A 26,645-nucleotide genomic window follows, 5' to 3' on the forward strand; every position below is an offset into this window, starting at 1 on the left:
TTCCAATCTTGTGAGAAGATAGAAAAGTTAAGATTTTCATATTTAGTAAGCATATTTCTTCGATTTTCTTTTTCTCAAGTCAATTACTGATGGCCCATCTCTGACTTATGTTCACACCAGGAGTGGGTTTTTAAGGTAGCACTTTAGCTGCCAATTATATGGAGAGGGGCTTTAAACAGAATGAAATATCACTTTAGTTGAGATTCATCTTACTATTTAGAACTTCAAGTTCAGTAATATTTATCTAATAATTAGATAGTTTGACTACTTGTTCAGCAAAAGCAATATTTTAGTTTAGTTTATGGCTTAAAAATTAGTGTCATTTGCTAGAATTTTCACTGATGGCTTTTTTTTAATGAAAATATAGTATTTCTTTATTTCCCCACACATTATTGACCTTTACTTAGAAGAAGCAGTAATCAGACCTTTAGCGAGTTTTCTTAATTGAAATGGATTATAAAGTAAAAAATAAAACAAAACAAAACCCAAAATACAAATCAGAAGTCAGATTAATTTTACAAGTGTGTAATTGGTGAGTTATATTGACTAGATTCTTAAAGCTCTGTCCTAGAATCACCAACTCACTAAAACATTCTCAGATAAACTACGTTATTATTTTATATGATTTAAATGTTAACATTTAGCCTATGGAGAAACATTGAAATTGCTCCTGAAAAAATCCACAGTGGAATTTCAAAAGACAAAGGGTTCTAAAAACAAACCTGGAAAACAGCACACACGTTCTCTTTACGCTCCCTGAATTCAAGCAGTAGCAAGCCTGCTTCATTTTATGCTGGAGTAGAAGATAGCCTTCTCCTCCACTAGAGTTCAAAAAGGTCCAGAAATCCAGCTTTTAGATATAAAGTGGGAGGAAAATAGAAAGTCAGCTCCTCGGCAGGGAAACGTAGACAAGATGCTCTAATCATGAAATGTGGAGAGGGGTGAATGACTAGCAGAAGAGCTTTCCGATCAAGTTGAAGTAGATCATTCAGAGATGAAATTTCTACCTTTCCCTAAACAGTACACTTGTAGCGGATGGAAGAAAGAGAGAAGATATGAAATATAAGTCATCTTCATAATTTCCTTAGTTCTCCGTCTCAGTAGGCAGATGCAATTAGAATTAAATAGAATAATAAATGTGTATCACTAAACTTTTCATATATATTATCATTCTTCCTTACAGCAACTCTATAAGGCAGGCATTCTTACACTTGTTTTACTGATGAGAGAACTGAAAACAAAATAGCAGAGTTATTTTCCCAAAGATCACTACCTGGTAAGAGGAAGATCTGGGGAATGAACCCCAGTATGTCTGATTTCAAACAATGTGCTTCTTTACTAAGTATATTTCTCCTATTGAATAGATTTCTGTGTGTTCTTAAAAAAAAACTTTTATAGTCTCTTTGTTAAACAAAATACGGTATTACTTTGTGCTGGGCTAAGTCCATTGGAAACAGCATAGCTGTGAATAATTTAAATTATTTATTTATTTGCATGGTTTTGATTTTTAGACTTAATCAGCAGATAAGCTTGAAAAACCTGTAATGATGGGCATTATATTCAGGGCAACATTGCTGTGAAACGCAATTTTGTGTCAAAGTAGAGACTAGTACTAGGAATAATATAACTCATGAATAGTCAATGTTTCTTAGTACATAATCTATTTTCTTGTCTGTTGAGATATCAAAAATATATTCATTGTTTATGGTTGTTCGTTTGTTTTTGTAACATCAGTCCAAACAAAGATGATGACTGTCAAGCATAATACAGCATACATAACTACATTAAATACTGATTAATGGGGAGATTCTTTAAGAGAACAATATATCACCTCTGAAGCCTCCCCACCTAATTTAATTTTTAAGGCAGAGCTTCAAAAACAGTAGTTTCAGAAGCTAATGAATAGGCTGTGATGAACAGAAAGTGTAATGGCAGTTGGTTTTAGGAGATACCAGAGATTGTTTGGAAGGCTTCAGAATGAAGCCAGACTGGGCTATGTACTTGAATTCAGGAAACAGCTCAAGTGAGGGATTACTCACAGGAGCAAATCTTAATTCTAGTCCACAGCTGCCATCTTACAGTTATTCTGTGAAGGTAACTCAGCTTCCAAAGTTTGTTAGGATACCCCAAAGAGCAGTTTGTTCCCATTAAAAACTCAAGAAAAAAAATGGTCAATTGATTTAAAAGGGTATTGAGATAAAGGCAGTTCAGAGAAGAAAGACCTGTTATCACCTACATATACCCCAGGAAGGGAAGACATCATTGCCGTCTATGCAAAGTCTTTATACAAAAATAACTAGTAGTCATTTCTTAAGAGCATGCCGTGTGCAAAGTATTCTTCTACCATCATGGAGTTTGAAGAAATAAAAGACCTGGACTGTGTTCTCCAAGAGACACAAATAATGTGGGAGGTGGGGTGGAGAAACACATGATCTCTTAAATTAAGTCTTATGGAAGTGATCCGTAGTGCTTTTGGAATATCTGAGAGAGGCTAGTAGCTGGAAAAGAAAATGGGGTGTGTGTGTGTGTGTGTGTTTGGAAAGTAGGTATTGCAGGCAAGGGTTGGGGGAGGAATACCAAGACAGGTATACTTGATTTGGAGAGTCTGTCAGTTTTGTTTGTTTGTTTGTTTGTTTTCTGTCAGATATTTTGGATAGATTACTGAGGCACAGACTGAGGGGTTGATGCATTTTGATCAGTTCCATATTCCCCCAGAATAGAGGTAGAATTCATACACTTTAAGCTGCTAGAATTTCAGGATGATACAGAACAACTTTGAATCCACAGTCACAGAAATAGCATTATTTAATCAGGGCAAAAACATTCTGGAAGAAAAGGACAAAGAACAATGATTCTCTGAAAACTGTTGAATGTTAGGCAATTTCTATATCATGATAGCTGATATTATAAACCATACACTATTCATCAGATTCTGCCCCTTTTCATAATTGATTCATTTAATCTTTGTGATACTCCCTTGAAGTATGGAAATTTATTATCTCCATTTTACAGGTGGAGAAGGTAAGGCTTAGAGGATTTAAGTAGTAACAACTTGCCCAAGATCAGACCTGGTAAGAAATTAGAGTTGGAATTCGAATTCATACCCTGTAAGCACAGACAGCGTATTCTTAAATAATGTTATGTCGTGCTGTTTACATGTCTCCCCCCAAAATAGGGCAGCAGCTTGGTCAATTAGGTCAGTGAGGACTGTCAAAACCAGGCCAGAGAACTTCACTTCGGGTCTTGATCGAATGATTTGTATTTCGTAAAGGACGTTATCCCTTTAAGCAGGTGTTTCCATTCCATCCTTGCTGCCCCCTCCAATAAAAGGTAAGGCCCCCACTTCAGCTATAACTAGCTCTGTTCCTTCTGGGCTGCTCCTCGCTCCAAGTCTGCCTCTTTCGTGATGCCCGGGGGGAAAATCCAGCACAGCATTGCTAAACCAATGGTTCTCACATCAGGGAAAGCAACATCAGCATCGCCAGGGAACCTGTTACAAATGCAGATTCTCAGGCCCCACACATACCCGTGGAATCAGGAGCTCTGGCACCCAGTGCTCCCTGTTTGAACAAATCCCCCAAGGTGATGGTCACACATGAGGAAGCCTGGAAATCATGGTGCTGAACTACGCTATGTTCTGGAACTTCTTTTCCAAACTCAGTTCTATTTCTCCCATTTCTTTTTCAGAAACTTGACTTTGTTCATAAAAAGACAAAACCCTCCCTAATTGAGCCTCTCCATTTAACTACTTACTTCAAAGCAAACCACTCGATATAAAGTAAATCAGCTACAAGGTTGTAATGCACAGCACAGGGAATACGGGTCACATTTTATAAAAACTTTGTATGGAGTGTAATCTATAAAAATGCTGAATCACCATAATCCCTCTGTTGTACACCTGAAACATATAATATTGTAAGCCAACTATACTGAAAAAATAAACAACGAAGCAAACCAACCACAGGAGGGACAGGGTGGAATCCGGCTCTCATTCCTCACCGCTGTGACCACCCATCTTTCAATAACGCCTTTGTCTATCAGAGTTTTATCCGCTGTGGCTAGTGTGAGTTCTGCCCCTGTTTGAGTTCACTAGAGCTGCGTGGTTAAGTAGCAAGGATCTACAACCAGACTGAGTCACTATAAACCATCGTTCCCCGCTTACAGTCTGTGTGACCTTAGGAGCTTACGTGACTCGCTAGGACTGGGTTGTTCCACCTGTGAAATAAGAATGGCAGTAACAGCCCTCAAGGAGAGCTGTTGTTAGTTCAAAAGGAGAACTTGGAACAGCGACTGGCACTTACTAACAAGTCAATAACCTTTGGCTACGATGGTTTTTCCTTGACTGACTCACGTTTATGAATTTATTTTTATGTCCCAGGCACCAGACTAAAGCCTTTTAGCTGTATTCTTTCATTTAGCCTCACAGTGATCCTATGAAACATAACCGAGTAATATCATTGTCCAAGTCCTAACACCCCTTAAATGCAGAGGATATGCCAGACATTCTTCTGGATGATTGACCTGTAATATCTCACAGGTTCTGCTAATATCCCCATTTTGTAGATGAGGAAGGAAGCACAGACCATAAAATAAACTGTTCAAGATCACTCACGAAATAAGTGACAGAACTGAACTCTGAACCAGTCTGTCTGGCCCTGGTAACATGCTTTTGACAATCACATAGCACTGCCTTTTTATAGGCAAGAAATCGGAAGCCTAGAGATGTTAAGTAACTTTCCAGGCACGTAGTTATTAAGCAACAAAGCTAGAGTCTTACAAAAATTTCTGTACAATATTTATGTCACCTTACTTTGTTCTCTACCACCTTTAGTGACTTTGGTCCCTTAACGCCTTCCTCTGAGAGCCATTATCTTGCCTGAACTTACATGACTCTTGATCATCTTCTGTCTCCCTGGCTTCATAGTTTCCTCTCCCCTCAATTTCAGGAAGCATCATATTTAGTTGACTTTAGGGACATAGTCATTGATTATCCTAAACTCCATCATCTCCAAGATGCTGTGGTCGTATGGACTCTTCTCTTCCCCTCCTTGTCCTGTCTACATTTCCCAAACCCTCCTCACAACCTTCTTGTTCGTTTTCTCACTTCCACTGTTCTTGCTTCTGCTCACCTGTACCACTGTGTCCAGCCATTTCCAACACTGCCCTAGTTTCTGATTTATAATGTAATTGCTTCCATTTTTTTGGACTATTTTTGCTGATCCATTTCCTCTTTGGAATTTCTTCATTCTTTTTTATATCAATTTTCCAAGGCCCGACTTGCAAGTTTCCCCACGAAGGACCTGTGTCCTGGTCATCCTAGCTGGAATGGATTTTTCCCTCCTTGGCTTTCCATTTGTGCTCCTGTTATGGCCTTTGGCATGTATTGTCTCTTGGCTACTTGTCTCTTCTCTTCTGCTACAACAGGGCATCCTTATCTTTTTCTAAGTGCCCAGTAGCATCATGTAGATGAAAGAAGACAGACAATAGATTTTTATGTCAGAGAGCTCTGGATTCAAAAGCTCTACTGCTTGCTTTTTTCTTGCACCATCTGTCTCTATTCTCTGATTTGTAAAATGAAAAGGAAGTGTAACTTAGAGAGCTGTTCTGAGGATTAAATGAATTAATGTAGGTGGAGATGGTATAGTAAGTGCTCTGTAAATTTTAGCTCCCTTCTCCTCCTCAACACAGTACCCTAAATATAGTCTCACAAAGGTTTAGAGTGTGAATGCATAAATGAATGTTGAATGAGGTGGCTGCTTCAATTTTGACTGTGGGAATGCATCAAAAAAAAGTTTAAACACTTCCCACATTGGCCAAAAATTTTGATAATCAGAATTTTAATTACTTGGGGATATTGATTTGGATAGCATTTTAATAACATTAAAAAAGAAAATGAGGTTCTGAAAAGTTATATGAATTTTATTCTTAAATAGTTAGAAAAAAAGAGTCAATCCATTTTATTTGACACAATGGCCACTAATAATAAAAAAGGATGGTTAAACAAATTAAGAAATTTAAAAATATGAAGCAGTTAGAAATGCCACAGATTATATAACTGGAAACACTATTCAGGGTAAGAGTGGAAAGTAAACACTGAAAGCAATCTATTGATATTTTATCTCAGAAATAGTAGTATGATTTCAAGCAGCTTTGTGAAGATGATTATTTAAATTTATAGTTAGAATCTTAAAATACATTACTAACTACATATTTATGTGCAGAATAAGATGTAAATCCCAATGGCAAAACCCAATGGCACTGGAATCAGACAGACTAGAATTGAAACAGTGCTCCTCTACTTAGAACTGATGCACAACTTGGGCAAGTGATTTCACTTATCTCAGGCTTAGCTTCTTCATCTATAAAATGGGTATATCAGCAATGCCCATGTCATTGAGTTGCTAGATGATTGTGGATTTTATGGTTTTATGAATTTTAGCTGGTGTCTAGCAAGTTGAATAATCACCCATTAAATTTAGCTCTGACTATAGTGTGTACTCAACAAATAGTTCATAATTGATTTTGCTATACTGGCAGGTGATTTTGTCCCCACGGGACATTTTGCAATTGCTGGAGACATTTTTGGTTGTCACAACTTGAGGGCATATGCTACTGTCACCTGGCACATACAGGTCATGGGTGCCGTTAGCGCCACGCAATGCACGAGACTACATCTCAGAGCAAACATCCTGAAGTACCAATAGTGTAAGGCTGAGAAATCCTGAGATAAGAATGGGTAAAACTGATCTCTCTCCAGGCTATGTAGAGATAGCAATATTTTAAACTCTTCAAGATAGAAAGAAAAGTGATGATTGAAAGCGATATTCATAGAAAATAAACTCCATGCATTATTCCTTCAAAATAATTATTAAAAAAGAGAACACACATGTTTGATAAACCTGGCTTAAAAAAAAAACTTGCAGTGTTTTTTTTTTTCAAACCTTAGCATGCAACATAATCACCAGGACTATTTATGAAAACAGAGTTCTAGGCTTCGCTCCTAGCACATTCTGATTTGGAAAGTCTGGAGTGAGAAAGCTGCGTTTTTAATAAGTACTCCAGGGAACTCTAATGCAGCTGGTTCATGGACAACGGTTTGAGGGAATTCTTCCAAAGGGCTGAATGATGTGAATACATAACTCATATAAACACTTTCACAAATCCAGTAGCATTATGTAGCTCTGGTTCTCTTTATCCTTAAAATCTTAAGTCTCAGTCTCATTATTATCCAGGATAATAAGTAAAGTAGAATGGATCTACAGAAAGATACTCTCAACACCAGTTTGCCAGTACCCAGACACCATATGTCCAGAACTCCTGTGTCCTTTGCCCTTCCTGCCTTCATCCTCTCTATGGCACCGGTACAACATTCACCTCCCAGAATAGCAGAAAGGTGTGTTCACCTCACTGGTCTTTGGGATCAGGCACCATTTACCACTAGGTCCAGGAACCATGCCCCCTACACTGCCTTCTGGTTCCTCTCAGCCCTAAGGAAAACCTCCAAAGTATTCCGGGCTTTGCATACAAGAACCTGTGAAAATTCTTTTAACTTGAAAGCAATCAAGCATAAATATACATGTTACATCAATTTTAATAATAATTTTGGATTTTTATTTCATAAATATCAGGTTATGGAATTTTTACATTTATTTTCTGAAAAAATAAATCCATATTTGGCAGAAGGTTAGTATCAGTGGGTGTGTGGCATTTTAATGGGAGTAATTACTTCTAGAAATAGGAAGTTTCTATTTTGTGCCAGACATTTAGGAAATAAGTTTTTCTTTGATTCAAACCCAAAGATACCTTTTCAGCCAACAGCTCAGAGGAAGAATGGAACAGAACACTCACCTCCTGAGTGACTCTACTTCAATGAATAGAGGCATTGAGGACTGGCAGATACTAGGCTGCATCAAATAAACAAAAGTATTTGACCCAGTCTGTGATTCACAGAAAAGCTGATCCATTTCAACCCTTTACAAATTAATTTCTCAAATTTCAGTAGCAGAATAATGATCAAGGCCTCTTTCAGAAACTCAGGTCTTTAATGGTTACATTTAAATGTGCCCCTTGGAAGCATGAGAGCTTCTATGAGACAACCAATCTTGACTGAATTCAAGGCTCAATATTCAACTTGAGAAAACTTGCTCAGAACACACAGCTTAGCTCATTAGAGATAGTATACCCCCAAACTCCTCTGCAAGAGGATATTTCTATAGTTAACTCACTTATGGGGATATTTTTCTTGCTTAGTATTAACATGATGGAAGATTTTTTTGTTAATGATGGAATGAAATTTTTACTTGCAGATGGATAAAGATGTGAGCACCAAACTTCCAGCAATTCTTTCTTGATCTCGTGTGTTCATATGTGTTCATATATATGTGAACATATATATGTTACACACACACACATACACAATTATAAGTGTGCCTCGTACAGAATTTCCCACACATACCCACAAACACACACACAAAAGACAAACTTGAGCTAGATATATTAAGTAATCATTGTTTCTATTATAAAAACTTGTTCTGGGAGATTTTATCATAACATTTCTTGGGGCAATTAAATATAATTCCATTCATAAAATTTTTATGTATATGCAGCTTCTAGAGAAGTCGTAAATAGTTGTATCATGTGAAGTGTAACACCTTGGGTATTTGTTATTTTTTCACCAACTCTTCAGTGAGTATCTGCTGTGTATCAGGCACTGTGTTATGCATTAGGGATATAACAGTGTATCTGCAAAACAGGCTGTTGCTCTTAAGCAGATTGCTTTGTACACTGAGATTTAGACTGAAAACATATACAATGATTCACTGGATACTTGCAATTTGTAACTAAATCTATGAAGAGCACAAATAAAAGTGAGCATAACCAGATTTATTGGATCATTCTTTTATTTCTTGTGCTTCAAATAATTAGCAATTCAAGATAGTCCAAATATCTATTTGCAATGGCTAGCCAATCAAATCCAGAACATATCTGAATCTTAAAAGGAAAAAAAAAACTACCTTAAATTTCTTGTGATTAACTTGATCTGAGAAATGTAGATCTATTTATTCTTTTTCTTTTTCAGGGTTTTTGGAGCTGCCATACTTCTTACCTCTACCCTGAATATGCTAATCCCATCAGCAGCCAGAGTGCATTATGGGTGTGTCATCTTTGTTAGGATACTGCAGGGACTTGTTGAGGTACGGAACTGCAGGGGGACATCATCTTAAGGTCAGCATGCTCATAAGAATCAGAAGATCATCTTTGTCCTGATCTGCAAACAACTATATTTTATTAGATTGTGTCTACAGAGAGTTGAAAAAATGGAAAAGTTAGCCAATTAGATATTTTGCCTTTGCGTGGTGACACACTACAACTGCGATTGCTTACCCCCTCTTCTCTAGACTTGAGCTTGAGTGTTAAAGAAATGTTTAGTGACTATTTGACCTAAAAAGAAAATGGCACTTTTGTTAGTGTGCTGTGATAAGAGTTTTGACTCTGTCCTTTGCTGGTGATAACCCTGAATTAATACCTTTGGGGAGTTTTATACCCAGTCCCTGTGGCCTTGAATCATGATTTGAGTTTTCACTATAATATCTCATTGCATGTATTATCTGAGCATCTAACTCTAAGGATTGGCTTTTGCTTCATTGGCCTTTAGCCTTTGAAAGAGTATTATTCAAAAACTTGAGAGTGCAGTGCCTGCTCCCTCTTCCTTTTCCTTGGATTATGGTGGGAGTAGATAAGTCAGAGAAAACATTAAGAGACTGAAAACCATTTCCTGCCTCTCTAAAAAGAGAAAATGACAGGATCAAAATAATAGAAAAAGGATAATTGTGTTAAAGGTCTTAATTTCTAGACACTATTTTCAGGAAATAGGACCTTCAAGAATCTACATTTCACATTCCTTGTATGGATTATTTTATATTCGGGAATCACTGAGTTTAACACCTCACGAAAGGGTCTCCCAAATTTCCCAAGGTGTTCAGAATTGAAGATGAACTGAGTAATATAAGGTCTTTCCTTTGGACTTGATCAGAAGAAAACTGAGGTGGAAGGAAGACTGGAGGGTGGGGAGAATTTAAACAGGTTACCGAAAAGAGGCCATGACTTACCTGATCTGGGTTGGATGTTTTTAAAATGGAATTTCAGGGAATCAGCAAAGAAAGGCCCACGAGTAGCAGCTTTCCCTAACACCTTGTGCAGGTCTAAAGAAACAGTATCACAGACGGGAATATGCTGATTTTCCGATGACCCTGGATCCCAAATGGTTATATATATCTTCCCCCATCACAGGGTGTCACCTACCCAGCATGTCATGGGATATGGAGCAAATGGGCCCCTCCTCTAGAGAGGAGTAGACTGGCAACCACCTCCTTTTGTGGTGAGTGTTACATGCCGATACAGTTATGGTCAGTGGAAGCGTCCAAACAATTTCAATAAGAATTTGCAGTTGGCAAATCTCACCTGTAAAACCATTTAGGGTGTGTCTGTAGGTGTGTGTCTGTGCGTGTACATGAGGAGAGGTTTTTGACCCACTATTCCAATTTCTTGAATCTCCACTGGGATCCTCAAATCTTCTCTTTCTTCTTGTGTTTTGTATTTTTCTAGGGGTTTATCAATTTCATCTGGATTTTCGAATATATTCGTGAATAATTTTTATTGTAGTCTTTTACATTTCTTTTTTATTATAGTATCTAATTTTTTTATTTTTTAATTTTTGTCTTGGATAAGTAGGTTATATTTGCTTGTGTAGTCTTGTATTTGTGGCTGAGTGTGTAGGCACATACATGCGTTTAGGTGTGTGTGGGTGTGAGTGTGCATGAACCCAAGGGAAGGGTGTGTTTGTGTGAGCCAACTGAGAAACCTAGGATGAAGTCAAGAATTTCCATTGATTTCGCTTACCATTTTCTCTTCTACTTTAGGTTCCTACGCTGGAGCTGTGATTGCAATGCCTTTAGCTGGCATTCTTGTACAGTATACTGGCTGGTCTTCCGTTTTCTATGTCTATGGTATGTTACATTTCTATACCATAGAGTTAAAAGAAATGCAGATACACATTACTATATATAAAATAGATAAACAACAAGGACCTGCTGTATAGCACAGAGAACTATATGCAATTTCATGTAATAACATATAATGAAAAATAACCTGAAAAAAAATACGTATAACTGAATCTCTTTGCTGTACACCTGAAACTAATATTGTAAACCAACTACACTTCAACTAAAAAGAAAAAAAAATGAATACAATAGCGTTTAAAACAGTGTGATTGATAGATTGGTAAATATACTTCTGTGTTTACTCGCTAATTTTTTTTCATTAGGAATCCTTTCCTTATATTCTGAGAAGGAAAATATTCTATCTCTGTGATTTTCCCTACATAAATATTTATCATTTTTAAAAGCAACCACATTGCTGATGGAAACTTTGTAATATATAACATATATTATCCTTGATTATGAAAAAATTAAATTAGCTCTTGATTCAAAGCTAATTAAGAGGAAGCAGCCAGGCAGCACCCTTTTTGAATAGTCACTTTTCGTAGCCCCTCTTCAGCTACAGCTTTCTCGGTCATTTCCCTGCTCCTGCCTCCCTGAGACTGGTTAGGGGCAGGGAGCTGGAAGGTCGCAGCAGTGCTAACGCAGTGATTCAATTGTGTGACGAAATACTAGCCGTCAGCTCCAGCAGCAGCACAGTTTAATCTGCTTTTCCCCAGAATTAAAAAGATTAAGCCCCCAAGTGGAAGTGAAAAAATGACAAGAAACCCAAAGTCCAGACTCCTTCTATTCTCTTTCTAACCAGAAGCTGGATTACTTGAAAGTACCCTTACAGCCCCTCTTTAAAAGACACTTTTTTAATAGCGAGGAAAAAAGAAATGTAAGAGATCTGGATTCCAGCTGACACTGTCACTGATTAAAACCACCTTTGGACATGGGCAGGAGAATCTGGAAGATTGATGCTGTCGCGTGGCAGAGCAGAGCAGTATGTGGCTGCTTCCAAATTTGCTATGATCCATTCCCATTTTGAAATATTCTTATCAAGGCAAACTCTTATGCTTGCAGAATATTATTAAATGTACTTGACAGTAGGGGCTCTTATCCTAGTCTGAAAGCCATGGACGGGTTTTGGATTCAGGAATGCCCTAAATAGTGAGCCATACGTGCAATTGTCCGTATTTTTGTTTTCTAGGAAGGTCTTTTTTTTTTTAAAATCAGATTTTAATCCATATCTTTTACTTAATTTCTAAAGGGTCCCATAACACATAAAGGTTTAAAGCACTTATGTGTAGCATATACAGCACAAGTTGGGATGGCCTGGCCATCCATTAAATCCTCTGATTTGAGCCTTAGCCCATTACTGAGTTGAAGATATGATGTGATGTTAAAGTGAGAATACTAATTTCCACAAAGTCCCTGTGAAAACCAATCTCATTGTTTCAAGTTATGTCTCATATAATATTTATCATCGAATGGTATGAAGTTTAAATATTAGATAATCTGAAAATACCGTACACTAGTACTTGCTTATGTGCTGTGTGTAACAAAAACTTGGTCTTTGAGCCACACATTCAATATTCATATTTTACAGATTAAAGAGATAAAACCCATATGGCTTAAGTTAAAAAATTAATGCCTATATAGCAACTAGCTGAGTGTCTGGCACTGTAGATAGATTCAGTTAGTGGTAATGATAATTGTTAGTAGCTTACAAGCACTCTCACTCATTGAGTGCTTATTTTGTGCCATTCACTGTGTTGTCACTTTACCCATTATCTCCTTTGACTTTTCTTTGTCACAATCTCATAGAAAAGGAATTATTTCATTTTATAGTGGAGATTTTCAGAGATTTAGTTACTGATTTGAAGATGCAGCTCAGAGTGACATAGCCAGGATTTAAATCTGGGAGAGCCATATTCCATGACCACCACCCTATACTAAATTTTCACACGCCGTGTGACCCCAAATTGTGTTTGCTATCATGTCCAGTAATTAAAACTGGCATAGTTCATCAGAAGTTGCAGTATTAAGGAGCACTTCTCAAAGATTGAACAAGCAAGCAAAACAAACAAACAGACAAACACCAGTATTCGAGAGATCAGGGACATTTAGGTTGTTACCAGGAGAATATAGAACAGTATGAGACAAAAATGAAATGGCCAGTTGCTGGGAAACCAGAATAAATTATGTGAAATTATTTCTATTATTAATGATTCAGATTTATGTTGTACTATAAGGGCATATTTTAATGGTGAGAGAGCTAAATAAAGGGGTGAAATAGAACCTGCAAACAGTTTATTATATTGGCATTTATAACTTTCATCTGCCTGAACAATGATTTTAGTAGGCAATGTGATATGCAGTCACATAAAATGTTAAATGTTACCACATTAATTACAGAAGCCCATTGCTCATGTACGATAACCATTCAGGCTAAAATAACCTTCTAAATTTTATTTAATTGTCTGTTTACTAGATCTGGATGTGCTAACAGGAGAGGGAAGCAAACATTTCTTTTCCCTGGAAATGCAGACCACTCTCACATATTCAAGACAGACAAAATAAAAGCATTACTCCCAGCCAAATTTTTTGAGGATAGGAATTTTGTCTTGTTTATAATATTTCTCTCACTTAGCAGAGTGCCTGGAACAGTCACTGCTCAGAAAAAATTTGTTGCATGTATGTGCATGTTCTAAACCACACCATTCGATAATTATAGTGAATTTCCTGTGTATCACCATTATTCGATAGTGACAAAGAGATAAAACTACAGGACCAGACTTCAGGATGCTTGAAGCCTAGTGGCAAAATACAAGCAGAGAGGGCCAGAGTCACTTGGAGAAACACAAGCTCAAATTCACATTGTACAGAATGTTGCTAGGTTATTGTAGTTTTATTCTAGCAAATGACTGTTTAAATGAAAGTATTTACGATGGTTTTCCTTGACTTCCTTCTTTTGAACTTTTGCTTTCAGGAAGCTTTGGGATGATCTGGTACATGTTTTGGCTTTTGGTGTCTTACGAGAGTCCTGCAAAGCATCCTACTATAACAGATGAAGAACGTAGGTACATAGAAGAAAGCATTGGAGAGAGTGCAAATCTTTTAGGTGCAATGGAAGTAAGAACTTTATTATGGTGTATATTCCTATTCTATTCTCCATCTCACCTCCCTTCAACCAACCAAACTATTTTACAAGTCCCTGTCCAATGAAAGTAATTTGGTATCAATCATGATTATTTTCTTTACTCCATCCACATTCCCTGACTTCCTGACAAATGATTGCTACTTTCTCCATCTATAATTTCTTTTTATTTTCTTTATCTTGTCTTAAGCACTTCAAATTTTACCTGAATAACAGCTATAATCGTAAACCTAAACAAGTTTTGAAAATAGTTCAATATGGTTCATAATTGAAGCAAATTCAACCAATATTTAGTAATTGTAGATTATAGAAAATACCAAATCACCTAACAAGTCATAAAAAGAGATATTTTTTGTTTATTGACTCTCCTAAATGTAAGTTTTATACATGTGTATTTGTATATAATTTAGTAAATACTAAGGCATTAGAATACCAACCATAGGTAGCTAACATGAAAATTATTCTTATTAGACTATAATCATTTTATTAATAAAATGTTACCATTTTTTAGGATTATTATCATGAAGACTAAATATTATAAACATAATGTTACGTAGTTTTTTTCTGATTCCGATTTGATTTATTCAGCAAGATTTGCCTATGGAGAGAGAAATGCAGTTCTATGTCAACAATGCAAATATTTTAGTATATGTGATACTAATAGATCATAAATAGTAATTAATAAATAGCCATCTGATACTACAAAAAATGACTTTTAAGCGAAAGTAATGTATTTAGACAGTTTCAGTAATCCAGCACCTAATCAGTAATCCAATCTCCTTATGCTAAGAGTTGGAAGGCACCATGGGCTGGCTGAGGAACAAATGCCCCCGTGTACATTAGGCTTCTCCCTCAACTTTGATTGTATTTTATTCCAGCTCTGATACTCTGCTTCATTTGTTAGAGAATGCTTGTCTTTGACATCTCATCCTAAGCGAAATTGTCTGTCACCCAGTGTTACTGAGGGTATCTTCTTGGCCTTTAATATGTAAGAAAAAAGCTGTGTTGTGTATCATTTAGAAGTTAAACCAGTACTTAAAAAAAAAAACTTACATTATAGTTTCTCCATTAGCTGAATAGACTGGCATTAGACCTTTCTCCTTCCTGTTTCCTTCTGTAAATGGACTGATAATTTCTTCCTGACGGTAGCTACTCAAGACACAAGTGGTGATGTGGGAATGGGGTGGAGGCTGGCAATGTGCTCTGGTGCCCACCAGCCCCAGTTGCTCTGAACAGAATCTAAACATAGGTGATGTGGTGTGTTCAATATGTAGCTTCAATTTCTAGTCAAAAATAATCTGATCAGCCCATGTCTTCTCCGTTAGTCAAATATGCTTCTTTTATTTACGAGTTCTTGAGAGATTGTGTGCCTATGCCAGGCAAGAATTTTTTAAAACAATGAGAAATTTAGTCTAAATGAAAATCAATTTCTGGAAATGACCCAAGAAAGAACAATTGGCAGGTTGCTAAAACAGCATAGATGTCTTAAACTCCTCATTTCCTAGACCTTATTGTTTTTCTAAACACAATATTTTACTTCTTACTGATTTTTTTTTTACTTTCCTGTAGCTTCGAAGTAAATTTTAAAATGAGATCAAATGGGACTAGGACTTGTACTTTAGTAATTTTGAAACTTTTATTGTGATCAAGTTCAATATACAGCAGAAAGAATGGTCACAGGAACATCCATATACCCACTGCATGGAAGCAAAAGGTTTTAATGTCTTGCCTTGTTTGTTTCACTTTTCTTTTTGCTGAATGACTTTAAAGTAAGTGAGCTATCATAACACTTGCCCCAAAAATATTTCACAGGCATCTCTACAAAAATAAGAATATTCTCCTTCATAATATGAGTACTATCATCATACCTAACACAACCAAAACTAAGTCCCTGACATTATCTAATATCAAGTTCATATTCAAATTTCTGACCCCCAATTCAGATCCTAATACCTACTCTATATTCATGTCTCTGTAGCTATTTGTTTTGAGTCTGGATCCAATTAAGGATCACATATTGATTGCTGTTGACTTTAATGTCTTTTTAATCTCTTTCTTCTTTAGAAAATTAATTAAATATAACATCCATGCAGAAAAACGCACAAACCACAAGCAAACAGCTTGCTGAATTTTTATAAACTAAACACACCTGTGAAACAAACAGCCAGTTCAATAAATAGAATATTATCAGAATGCTATGGGCCCATCTGTGGCCTCCCTCCCATAAATTTTTACAATATGTGATTAGACAATTTTCTCTTACATTTGGTGAAGTGTTTTGCAGACCAAAGGAAAAACTACTTAATGGAGATAATCGTGGTATGAATTTAAAAATTACTTTCTCAGGAGGAGAAAATTATTTACTTCTTACAACGTTCTGAAGTTATTTTTTATTCAAATATAGTACTATAATAGACACTAGCATATTTGGCCATTTTTATTATCTGTGAAATAAGTATATTCATCTTGCACCATTTTTCCAGAAAACATCAAAAATGTTTTTAAATTTGGACTTTTTGAACCCGTCTCTGATCCTGTCACTAGAAAATTTTATCCAAAGCCACAATGCAACTTCCTACCATACTGCTTTAAAGTGATCTTTAAAAAGATTCAATAGACTCACAAACAGTGCTGGCAATTATGAGGGTCTACATCCAAGAATAATTTCTAAATCTGTGTAAAAAGTTTGCTACCTCTTTTACTAATTTGGTCAGGTTAAGAATCCCAAGCTAGTATTAAACAAAGGGATATTAGGCTATTCTTTTTTACACCGAGCAGCATTTTAGTGTTCAAAATAAAGTACTGAGAAAGTGTTTGGAACTATGAGAGATACTTTAAGATCAAAAAATATTAGTCTTGGAGGAAGATACTTGGTTTTATATCTGGGCATGCATAGGATCTTTAAGTATGCTGGGTGTAATTTTTTAATGAGTGTCATAAGCAAAGCCAATCATATTTAGGTTAATTTTGAATGTCTTGAATATCATAAATAACTAATTATGATATGCCCATGGTGTGCCAGGTGGCTAAATGGTTTAACCAAGATGTATACCACGTGAATTTTACAAGACTTTGCCCTCCGGTGTCACAGACTTTATACTGATATGCCCTGGCTGTCAAGAGAACTTGCAGATAGGTAGTGGTATCATTGCCTTTTGACAGAGCCCAGAATATCACATTCCTAATTTTTCCTATTTTTCTCCTCCTAATTACATTGAATTTTCGACACTTTAAATACAATATTTTGGATGCCAACAAGATCATCGATTTGGCAGTGAGTTTTAGCCAAGGCCCGATCTATCGCTGCCAAAACAAAACAGGAAAATCTTGGAAACTAGGATCTGTGCTTCTGGAATTACTTTTCCACAGATACAGAATCTTGTGTGTTTCTAAAACTGAAACAATTTAATCAGAGAGAGAGGCTGATGGGGTTTTTTTTTTGCCCCACTTCCAACAATTATTCATGCAGCTAAGGTTAACTGGACTGTTGCAATTAATGATCTACTACTTTCTGCCTCCCTCCAACTCATGCCCCAACATACACATCCTGAAAATACAAAGCATCTATTATTCCCATCTAAGTTTGAGACTATTTAAAATGGTCATAATGGCTCGCTTTTTGGGATTTCAGAAATTCAAGACTCCGTGGAGGAAATTTTTTACATCTATGCCAGTCTATGCAATAATTGTTGCAAACTTCTGCAGAAGCTGGACTTTTTATTTGCTGCTAATTAGTCAGCCAGCATATTTTGAGGAAGTCTTTGGATTTGAAATCAGCAAGGTATGTAAAAATTATCCTTTTTTAACTAGAGCATCATTTTTGTATTCAGATGACTCTTGAGTGCCTTTGGCAAGACTTTTGTCTTCTCAGCATCATGAGTTATTAATGTATTCATTCAGCAAATAACTTCTGGGAAACAAAGACTAAGTAACGTGCTTGAGTGCCAACTGCATTCAACTGCCTGCTAGAAGCTGCTCTTTGTTGCTGGGGATACAGACAAAACAAAACCAGTCTCTGCCCTCATGGAGATTCCATCTTGGTTGAGGTGGGCAGCAATGTAGCCTTTTCCCTGTAAATAAACAGAACTCCTGTTAAGTCTCAGGTCAGGGATTATATAACAGTGAATGGGAAAAGTATGTTTATTAAAATGGAGTTCTTTTTATATAATCACCAATCAAACTCTTCCTCAGTGCTCTCAGAAATCTGTCTAAAAGATTTGAGAGTAGCAAAAACATCTGAAAACATTCTTGTATGTTGTTTATCCAACTTACTCATTTAGCAAGCTTTCTTTGAACATGATATGTGAAACTGTATGTGTTAGATTTAGAAATAAAAATGTGATTCCTTTCCTCAAGAGTTCACAGCTCGGTGATATAGACAAAAGCATTAAATTACCAATTGCAGCAGACCATGCTAAATGCTACAGACATTTATTTGTAGCTATGAAAATATAATTATTTTGAGATTTTCTATAAGAAAAAGTTGAACATAAAAATATTGCTTTATATTTATATAAGGGTTGGAAATTTACAAAATCCTTTCATATGCATGAACAACCTTGTTTGGTTAACCAGCTGGATAACTGTCATCATTTCTATTGAAATGTTGGAGAAACAGAAACTAGGGTAAGTATTTAAATTGCCTAAGGTCAACCTGGCAATAAATGGCAATCAAGTTTAAGCCCATATCCTTTGATTTATGTTTCAATTCCCTTTACTCTGCCAGGCAAATTCAGGTAAACCATAATTCATTTAAGCCTTTAGCAAGTATTTGTTGAATTCCCTCTCTGTGCCAAGCCCTCTGCTGAGTCCTGAATACTCTTGTCTGAACTGGCCATGGACTTGCCATTTCTCTCTGTGTCATTACATAAGTCCAGCTGGGCTCGCTATTCATATTATGTCTCTGCTTGAAAGACTATCTGAGGCTTGGAACTGAAGAAAACCTGAGTTTAGGAGTAGCTATTCTAAGAGCTCTTTTGTAATCCTTGTTTCTAAGGAAACTGTTTCCTCCATTCCTGAGAAGAATGGCTTGCTTTAGACAGGGCTCTTCTCTCTGGAGCAGATCAAACATTGCAGGGTAGCCTTTGGAGGCTCAGAGAGGTGTTATAGTTCTCAGCAAAGGCTGCTGGAGGTGTGAGTCCATTTTCGTAATCTAGGACAAATATGACACTGAGAGGCTATTAATGAAGTCAGGTCTTTTGGGGGAGAGTGAAGGAGCCAACTGATGTTAATAAAACTGTATGGTTGTCCTGACCCTGTAGCTCCAGTTAATTGAAAATGCTTGAGTAAAAGCAATGATATTTTATAAAAACTAAATATAATATTCAGATGAATTGGTTTGATTCACTTACTATATTTTAACTAAAATTTTGGAGAAATTCTACACACACAGATTGGCCTGGAGATTTTGATTATACTGGTTAAAAAAAAAAAAGATTACTGACTTACCTGAAAAATGTGAAAAGGAAGTGATGGAGGAAATAGAGCATGGGCTTTGGAACCCGGCTGACAGGTTTCCAAATTCAAGCTCTATAAGAGACTATTGAAACATAACCTTGGGCCTGTTTTTGAATAATTGTCATCCTCAGTTATCTTACCTGTAAACAAAGATATTAACACCATCTTTCAGAAGTGCAACAAAATTTAAGTGAACTAAAATCTTTACATGGGAGATGGGAGATGGTTCTTTCCAACCTTATTTAAACTGAGTATCCTACAGACAAATCCACAAATGCAATGACTTAGTCATTATATATTATATTATATTTATCATATTATATTATATATAATGTATATCATATTACATATGTAATGTATATTATATGTGTAATATATATTATATTATATATGTAATATATATTATATTACATAGGTATAATCTCATCCTGTGCCCATACATAAAACTTCTCAACCCTTTGAGAATGGCATAACCCTTCTAAGTCACAGCATCAGTGCAGTGAGAATAATAATATAAAAAGCTTCCATTTGAAGTGAAAGAATTAAATTGCTTGGACTTTTAAGCTATTGTAGAGTCATTTAATATCTCAGTTAAGCATTAAACATCCAACACCCATGGTAATGACACACAGGTTTTATTGTAAAAATAAATAATAAATAAATAAAACAGAATCTTTTCTCAAATCTTCAATAATCCAGTTTGAAAGATATATTTATACAAATAATAAACATTTAGTATTTACCATTTGCCAGGAATTGCACTACGAATTATACTCAGTAAAAACCTTCCTTACGTGTTTGCTTCTACAAAATGTGCTATGTCCATATGTGAGGTAATATACAACTAAATGAATTTTATTCACAATTTCTTCCTCCATAATGCCCTAAGAACAGTGCCTTACATATAATTATTGATGAAGAACTGTGTGTCGAATTAATGCTGGAAGGTTAGATTTTAGACTGGGCCATTTAGTATGAAATTATTATAAAAACTATATACTGCTGTATGACAATGTGACCAAATATTGATATTTGACATGGAAAATGCCTAAAATTGAGAATTGATCTGAATTTTCTGGCCTCTTAATCTGTAGAAACTAAATGTAAAATTCGTAAGAGATATACATTTAAAGTGCAGGTAAGGTTTTAGACTTATTATGAATTAAAAAATGAATTTTGAAATACAGCCTCTTCAAAGTTTGTCATATGTATTTCTCTTCTCTCTGACTGTCTCCATCATTGTCTTTCTCTACCCCCCTCACTAATGATGAATTTTTGCAAATGTCTTTAAGACTATAAAATGAGCACATAAATGTGAATCACCCTGTGATAAGATTCAGGATAATTTACTCATAAACTCAACATTTCCTTACTCATAACAGAGAAACAGTATTGTCTTCTAGAAGATGAAAAGAGATCAATGTAAATTTACTAACTTTTCTCTTTTATTCTGTGGAAGTGATTGCTTCTCCAAGGAATGAATAAGTGGTCACTTGGAAAGAGTATTTTTTCCTTCCATTTTCCATAAAGAGGTTATGAGACATTAAATTGCCCACATTACTTACAGTCCTGTGTATTTCTCCCCTTTTTGTTTTTCATCAGGTTGGCATGCTATCTGCTGTGCCACACTTGGTAATGACAATTATTGTGCCGATTGGAGGGCAGATTGCAGATTTTCTAAGAAGCAAGCAAATTCTTTCAACTACTACAGTCAGAAAGATCATGAATTGCGGTGGTAAGTACATTAGTGATGTTAAGAACGTGTGTTTAGTTCACGAAGTTCTAACCAAGTTTTAACCAACATTAGTAACTTTTCCTGTGCATATCAAATTTGCTGTTAAATTTGTGCCTGCATTGTTCACTCATATTCATTCTCCCACCTTCAAATGTTCATAACTCCTAGTTTTAAATCACTGCATAACTAACTTTACCCTTCCTACCCTTGAAACTTCAGGTTGTTTTTGCTGTTTTTATTAAAACACAAGGAAGGCTTCAGGAATCTCTGTGCATACATTATTACTGTCATTATTATTTTTAAAAAAGACTCCCTGAGGTGGTTTGCTAGGTCAAATAAGTGTGAGGATTTTTAAGTTCTGACTCGCTGAAAACATTTACATGAGTTTCTCAAGTATTTTCACGCGTTTGTTCTTGAAGGTTTTGGCATGGAGGCTACGCTGCTTCTGGTTGTCGGCTATTCTCATACTAGAGGGGTCGCTATCTCGTTCTTGGTACTTGCGGTGGGATTCAGTGGATTTGCTATTTCTGGTAAGATTAGACTTTCCTCTTTAACCTTTTGAATGTTCAGAGTGTTTACTCAACATATTCCCACTAGAAAAAAAAACAAAACAGATAATTTAGAAATCATTATTTGCATTTTTTACTACTCATTACTCACTTTCTCATTGCTTATCCTTCCTTTTTTTTTTAAATTGATTTTCTCTTCCTCTCTGTGGAATGAATATTACATATTAAGTATTGAATAAGACATTATACCTCCTTCCATTCACATTTCCCTGAGCTAAATTATCAAAAAATAGTTATTAAGCATGTGTTATGAACCTGGTGTCTTTTAAGGAGGGTGGTGAGTGTGATAGAGGATGGTCTATAGTCACCCATTTCTTAGAGTTTTGGGGTGCTCTGAGTCAGTTCTTCTGTGTGCATTTCAGGTTTCAATGTTAACCACTTGGATATTGCTCCGAGATACGCCAGTATCTTAATGGGCATCTCAAATGGTGTTGGCACATTGTCAGGCATGGTTTGTCCTATTATCGTTGGTGCAATGACGAAGAATAAGGTAAGATGGAGCAAACGAGGTGTTCATCTGTAGAAGATTCTCTCTCACGGTTGAGAAAAGCATTAATATGTTCTCTTTGGCATTCTCTTTGTGGTCTAGTCCCCACACCTCTGAGTAGAGGAGAAAATTGAGGCCCAGAAGATAATCTCCCTCCAAGAACTCTGAGGGAGCCCTCTTCCCTAACCAATAAGCAATATGCTTTTCAACACCTTTTAATATCTCTGCTAACCCCAGTGTGGCAAAACAACAACAAACCCTTTTTCTCCCAGCTCATTAGAACGGGCAAATGGAAGTCTTGTGGACCTCCGCAGTAACTGATAGGAGAAAATCGTTATCAGCTATTTGTCTTTATATGTAGAGCTTGAAAATTATGGCTTACAAAAAGGAAATAAACCAAAGAAGTGTGAGGAAAAAATAAGCAACTCAATGGAAACTAAAAGGGAGATTATTAGTATTTTAGAAATTAGCAGACCATAGATATATTTGGAGTTTTATTTTAAAACTTAAAATTTTTTAAAAATAATAGAAATCAGAGTATTATAAGAAGTTTCTATCACAATATTGACCTTACACAATCAGAACAAGAATTTCCCTAAAGATAGTGTTTTATGAAAAGCTTGATAGTGGAACATTCAGAGAAGATGTTAGGCGTTTCAAACGCAGGGAGTTGTTCTCACAGTGCCACTTTTTGTCACTGCAGTCACGTGAAGAGTGGCAGTATGTCTTCCTGATCGCTGCCCTAGTCCACTACGGCGGAGTTATATTTTATGCAATATTCGCCTCAGGAGAGAAGCAACCCTGGGCAGATCCTGAGGAAACAAGTGAAGAAAAATGTGGATTTATCCATGAAGATGAGCTTGATGAAGAAACAGGGGACATTACTCAAAATTATATAAATTATGGTACCACCAAGTCTTACGGTGCCACAACACAAGCCAATGGAGGTTGGCCCAATGGTTGGGAAAAGAAAGAGGAATTTGTACAAGAAGAAGTACAAGACTCATACACTTATAAGGACCGAGATGATTATTCATAACAAAGCTAATTGCTGGATTTCTTTTTAGTGTTTGTGATTAAATTAATTGTGATTGCACAAAAATTTTAAAAAAATGTGGTGTAAACATGTAAACATATCAATCAGGCAAGTCTTGCTGTAAAAATGAAATCAAAACAAACTCATGAAGTTACCATCAAGTGCAATCTGTAGAAGTTGTGAGATGCCATCCTTTCCATCTGAGTCATCGATTCGTTTGTGATTTAAAGGTTGACTGGTCAAAATTGTAGAAGCAAGTAGTTACTCATCGGATTCATATGAGCTAAAACTCATCACCATTTAATAAAGCACAACTAAAGGAGTTGGTACATCCCATCCTACAAAGGTTAGGAAGCCAAAGCTACTTGATCATGCAAAATGCACTTATATATTTGTTACACTGTATTGCAAGATACGGTGCAGAAGTTCTATTTAAAAAAAAAAAAGTGAAGTCATGTTGGCTGCATCAGGTGTTGGCAACATTTATTGAGTATAAATCATGGAGTTGGGATATCTCTCATGCAGAGAAGAATGTTGTGGGCTAGCAACTAGCAATTACTGTTATTACATAATGTAGAATATTTTGTTGGTTTTCAAGAGGACTATCTTGCAGTGTTTTCTATGAGATGCTTGGGCACAAACACATCTATGACAAAGAACTTGTAAAGTGAGGGGTATGCTTCATGTTCTTCCATTCATTTACCTAACAGTATGAAACACTTCACATTTCAGTAAAATCTGACTTTTCATGTAGCATATCGCACAACTTTTTTGCAAAAAAAACAAAACAAAACAATAAATAGACTTCAATGTATTTTTTATTACAACTTTATACTGGTTGTAACCTGCATTAGGAAAAAAAAAGATACATACACCATAAAGGATCTAATACGTTTACTATGGAGATAGAGCCCTTAAAATGCAATATTCATGACAAACAAAATAGGAGTGATATAGGTATCTTTGTTCCTTAATAATTAAATACTATATGAAATGTGCCACAGAGCTATATATAATATGAAAAGATAAACTTAATAGAGATATTGTAAGTAGACAATTTTATTATTTAAAGTCCCATTAAAATATTTGTCAAATATATAGGACAATAAATTATATGAAAATATCTATATATATCTGTATATCTTATACATATCCATACACAGATACATAATAAACAATCTTCACCAAAAAACCAAAAATAGCATACACCTAATGTTGGGTTAGGGGACTGCAATTTCTACTTTCATAGAGTCATAGAATTTTAGATGGGGCAGAGGCGTTTTGCTTGTCATTTCTTAATATAACTCAACAGGAATTGCGACATTTGTGTACCAAGCAATAAGTGCAATGCATAAAATTTCCTGTGTGTGTATTATCTTCATTTCGCTTACAGTAGCTGTTTGGGTGGTTGGGCTGATGATTTTTTTTTCTTTTAAAAAAGTTAACATCAGACCTCTTTATAATGTTCTAAAATGACAATGATGCATTTCCCAGTTCAACTCAAAATATCACTGGTATGTTTAATTGTCTATTCTGGATATTTGATCTGTTCATTGTATAGTGCTAGTGACTGGAGGCCCTGCTAATGCAAATATAAAACGTAAAGTTTGTTTTTAAGATGCACACCACTCTTGACATTAAGAAAATAAAAATATCTTTTGCTTTGTGTCTCAAAGTGATGTAATGTGATCATAGCTTTTGTTGTGTTGAATGAAAAGATGTAGACTATCATTTTGTTGCTGCAAAAAAATGTGTTAATAAAATGCTCTATTTATCCTTTTGCAAAAAACCAATACATTAATTTGGGCTGATTCTATTTTGATTGTAGCTTTGTTTGTAAATGTGAATTTAGCTTGTGTATGCGTCAATGGAGTTAAATCTAGACTCAAGAATATCAGCCTTTCTAGCTACTTGAGATTTAACTGAAGAACATGGCATTCTTTACATTGTGTGGGATGTGGTTCTGCAGAAAGAGTTTTACATCAAGAAATTGGTCTCTGAGTCAAACTCTATCTTTCAATGACAGTCTTCTCACAATTTATGCTAAACTCAAAAAAAAAAAAGAAACCTTAAGAAAAACTCAGAACTTGTCAATTCAACGATGCTATCCAAATTTGATTGTACACACACGCTGTGCTAGGACTGTCCCAATCATTTTAAGTGGAGCATCTTACATAATTCCACAAGGATCCTCCAGAGTAGGTAGTCTCTCTATTCCCAGATCACAAAGGAAGGAACTGAAGCTCAGAAAGTTTAAATAATGTTCCCAAGGTAAAACTGAGCCATGACATTAGTATCATGTGTCAGCCAAACCAGCGAACAGTGAGCAAGATTTACCAAGGAAGCAGTGGAATGTCGATGTCCCTGAAAAGATGATCATTTGCTCTGATTCCCTATTTTACAAATGTGTGGACAGAGGAGACCATACTTACATGGTATTGGTAACTGAGATTCATGGAATCAATTACTTTAAGGGACTTATGGGGTGATTTAGTTGACATCCCTATTTAACAAATGAAGATGCTGAAGGTCAATAAGAGAAGCTGACTTGATCAAGAGGATTCAGAGGATATAACGCATTTGGAAAGAAGCTGTTACGATTAGCTGCGCTTTTGCTTCCATTTTTATTTTTTTAACCAGGTTTTTATTTAAGGAGTTGATTAAGGAATGGTTATTGGTTCAACCTCTACCCTATATCCACTGCTCACATAACTTCAGAGTGGGAGATGAGGGAATATATTTTCTCTTCCTGCAATCCCTGCATAAAGAAACAACAGCCAGAGGCTGTTAATTTTTTGCCTTTAATTTAATTAATTTAATTTAATTTTAATTGCCTTAAGTTTTAAGGCAACTCAATGCCATCTTTGCATAACTTGATGATAGGAATGAACGCATCATACTCTAACACTCTATAATTTCCCCTACTCCATAATATAAAAGTTTACAGTTCTTAGAAGAAAATTGTTCTAATGATGTCTCTAAATATTACCACTGACCACGCTCATTTGCACTGATCTCAATCATACAAAGTTATCTCCCCTTTCACTTTCCTCCTCGTCCCAATGCCCACCCCCATCTATACTGTTGTGTGCATCCAGTATTTTGCAATTTGCAAAATGCTTTCCCACACATTCCCTCATTCCAACCACACCTTGTGAAATTCAAAGGACACATATCAGTGTTAGTAGTTCTATTCTCCAAGAAAGGGAACTGGGTCTAAGC

The 26,645-nt window shown here is 35.8% G+C and overlaps 1 protein-coding gene across 1 annotated transcript in view; it reads left to right on the forward strand.

Annotated features, from left to right (window-relative positions):
• SLC17A6 (solute carrier family 17 member 6) overlaps positions 1-25,046 on the forward strand; it is a 37,331-nt gene extending 12,285 nt beyond the window's left edge. Inside the window, exons 4-12 of the mRNA XM_006209277.4 lie at positions 9,080-9,194; positions 10,291-10,378; positions 10,920-11,006; positions 13,972-14,114; positions 17,771-17,920; positions 21,199-21,331; positions 21,751-21,861; positions 22,263-22,390; positions 23,091-25,046. Coding sequence (XP_006209339.1) covers positions 9,080-9,194; positions 10,291-10,378; positions 10,920-11,006; positions 13,972-14,114; positions 17,771-17,920; positions 21,199-21,331; positions 21,751-21,861; positions 22,263-22,390; positions 23,091-23,426 — 1,291 coding nt within the window. The 3' untranslated portion in view covers positions 23,427-25,046. The remainder of the gene's footprint in view (positions 1-9,079; positions 9,195-10,290; positions 10,379-10,919; positions 11,007-13,971; positions 14,115-17,770; positions 17,921-21,198; positions 21,332-21,750; positions 21,862-22,262; positions 22,391-23,090) is intronic.
• The last annotated feature ends 1,599 nt before the right edge of the window (positions 25,047-26,645 follow it).

This window comes from Vicugna pacos, chromosome 10, assembly GCF_048564905.1.
Source record: "Vicugna pacos chromosome 10, VicPac4, whole genome shotgun sequence".
Taxonomy (NCBI): Eukaryota; Metazoa; Chordata; class Mammalia; order Artiodactyla; family Camelidae; genus Vicugna; species Vicugna pacos.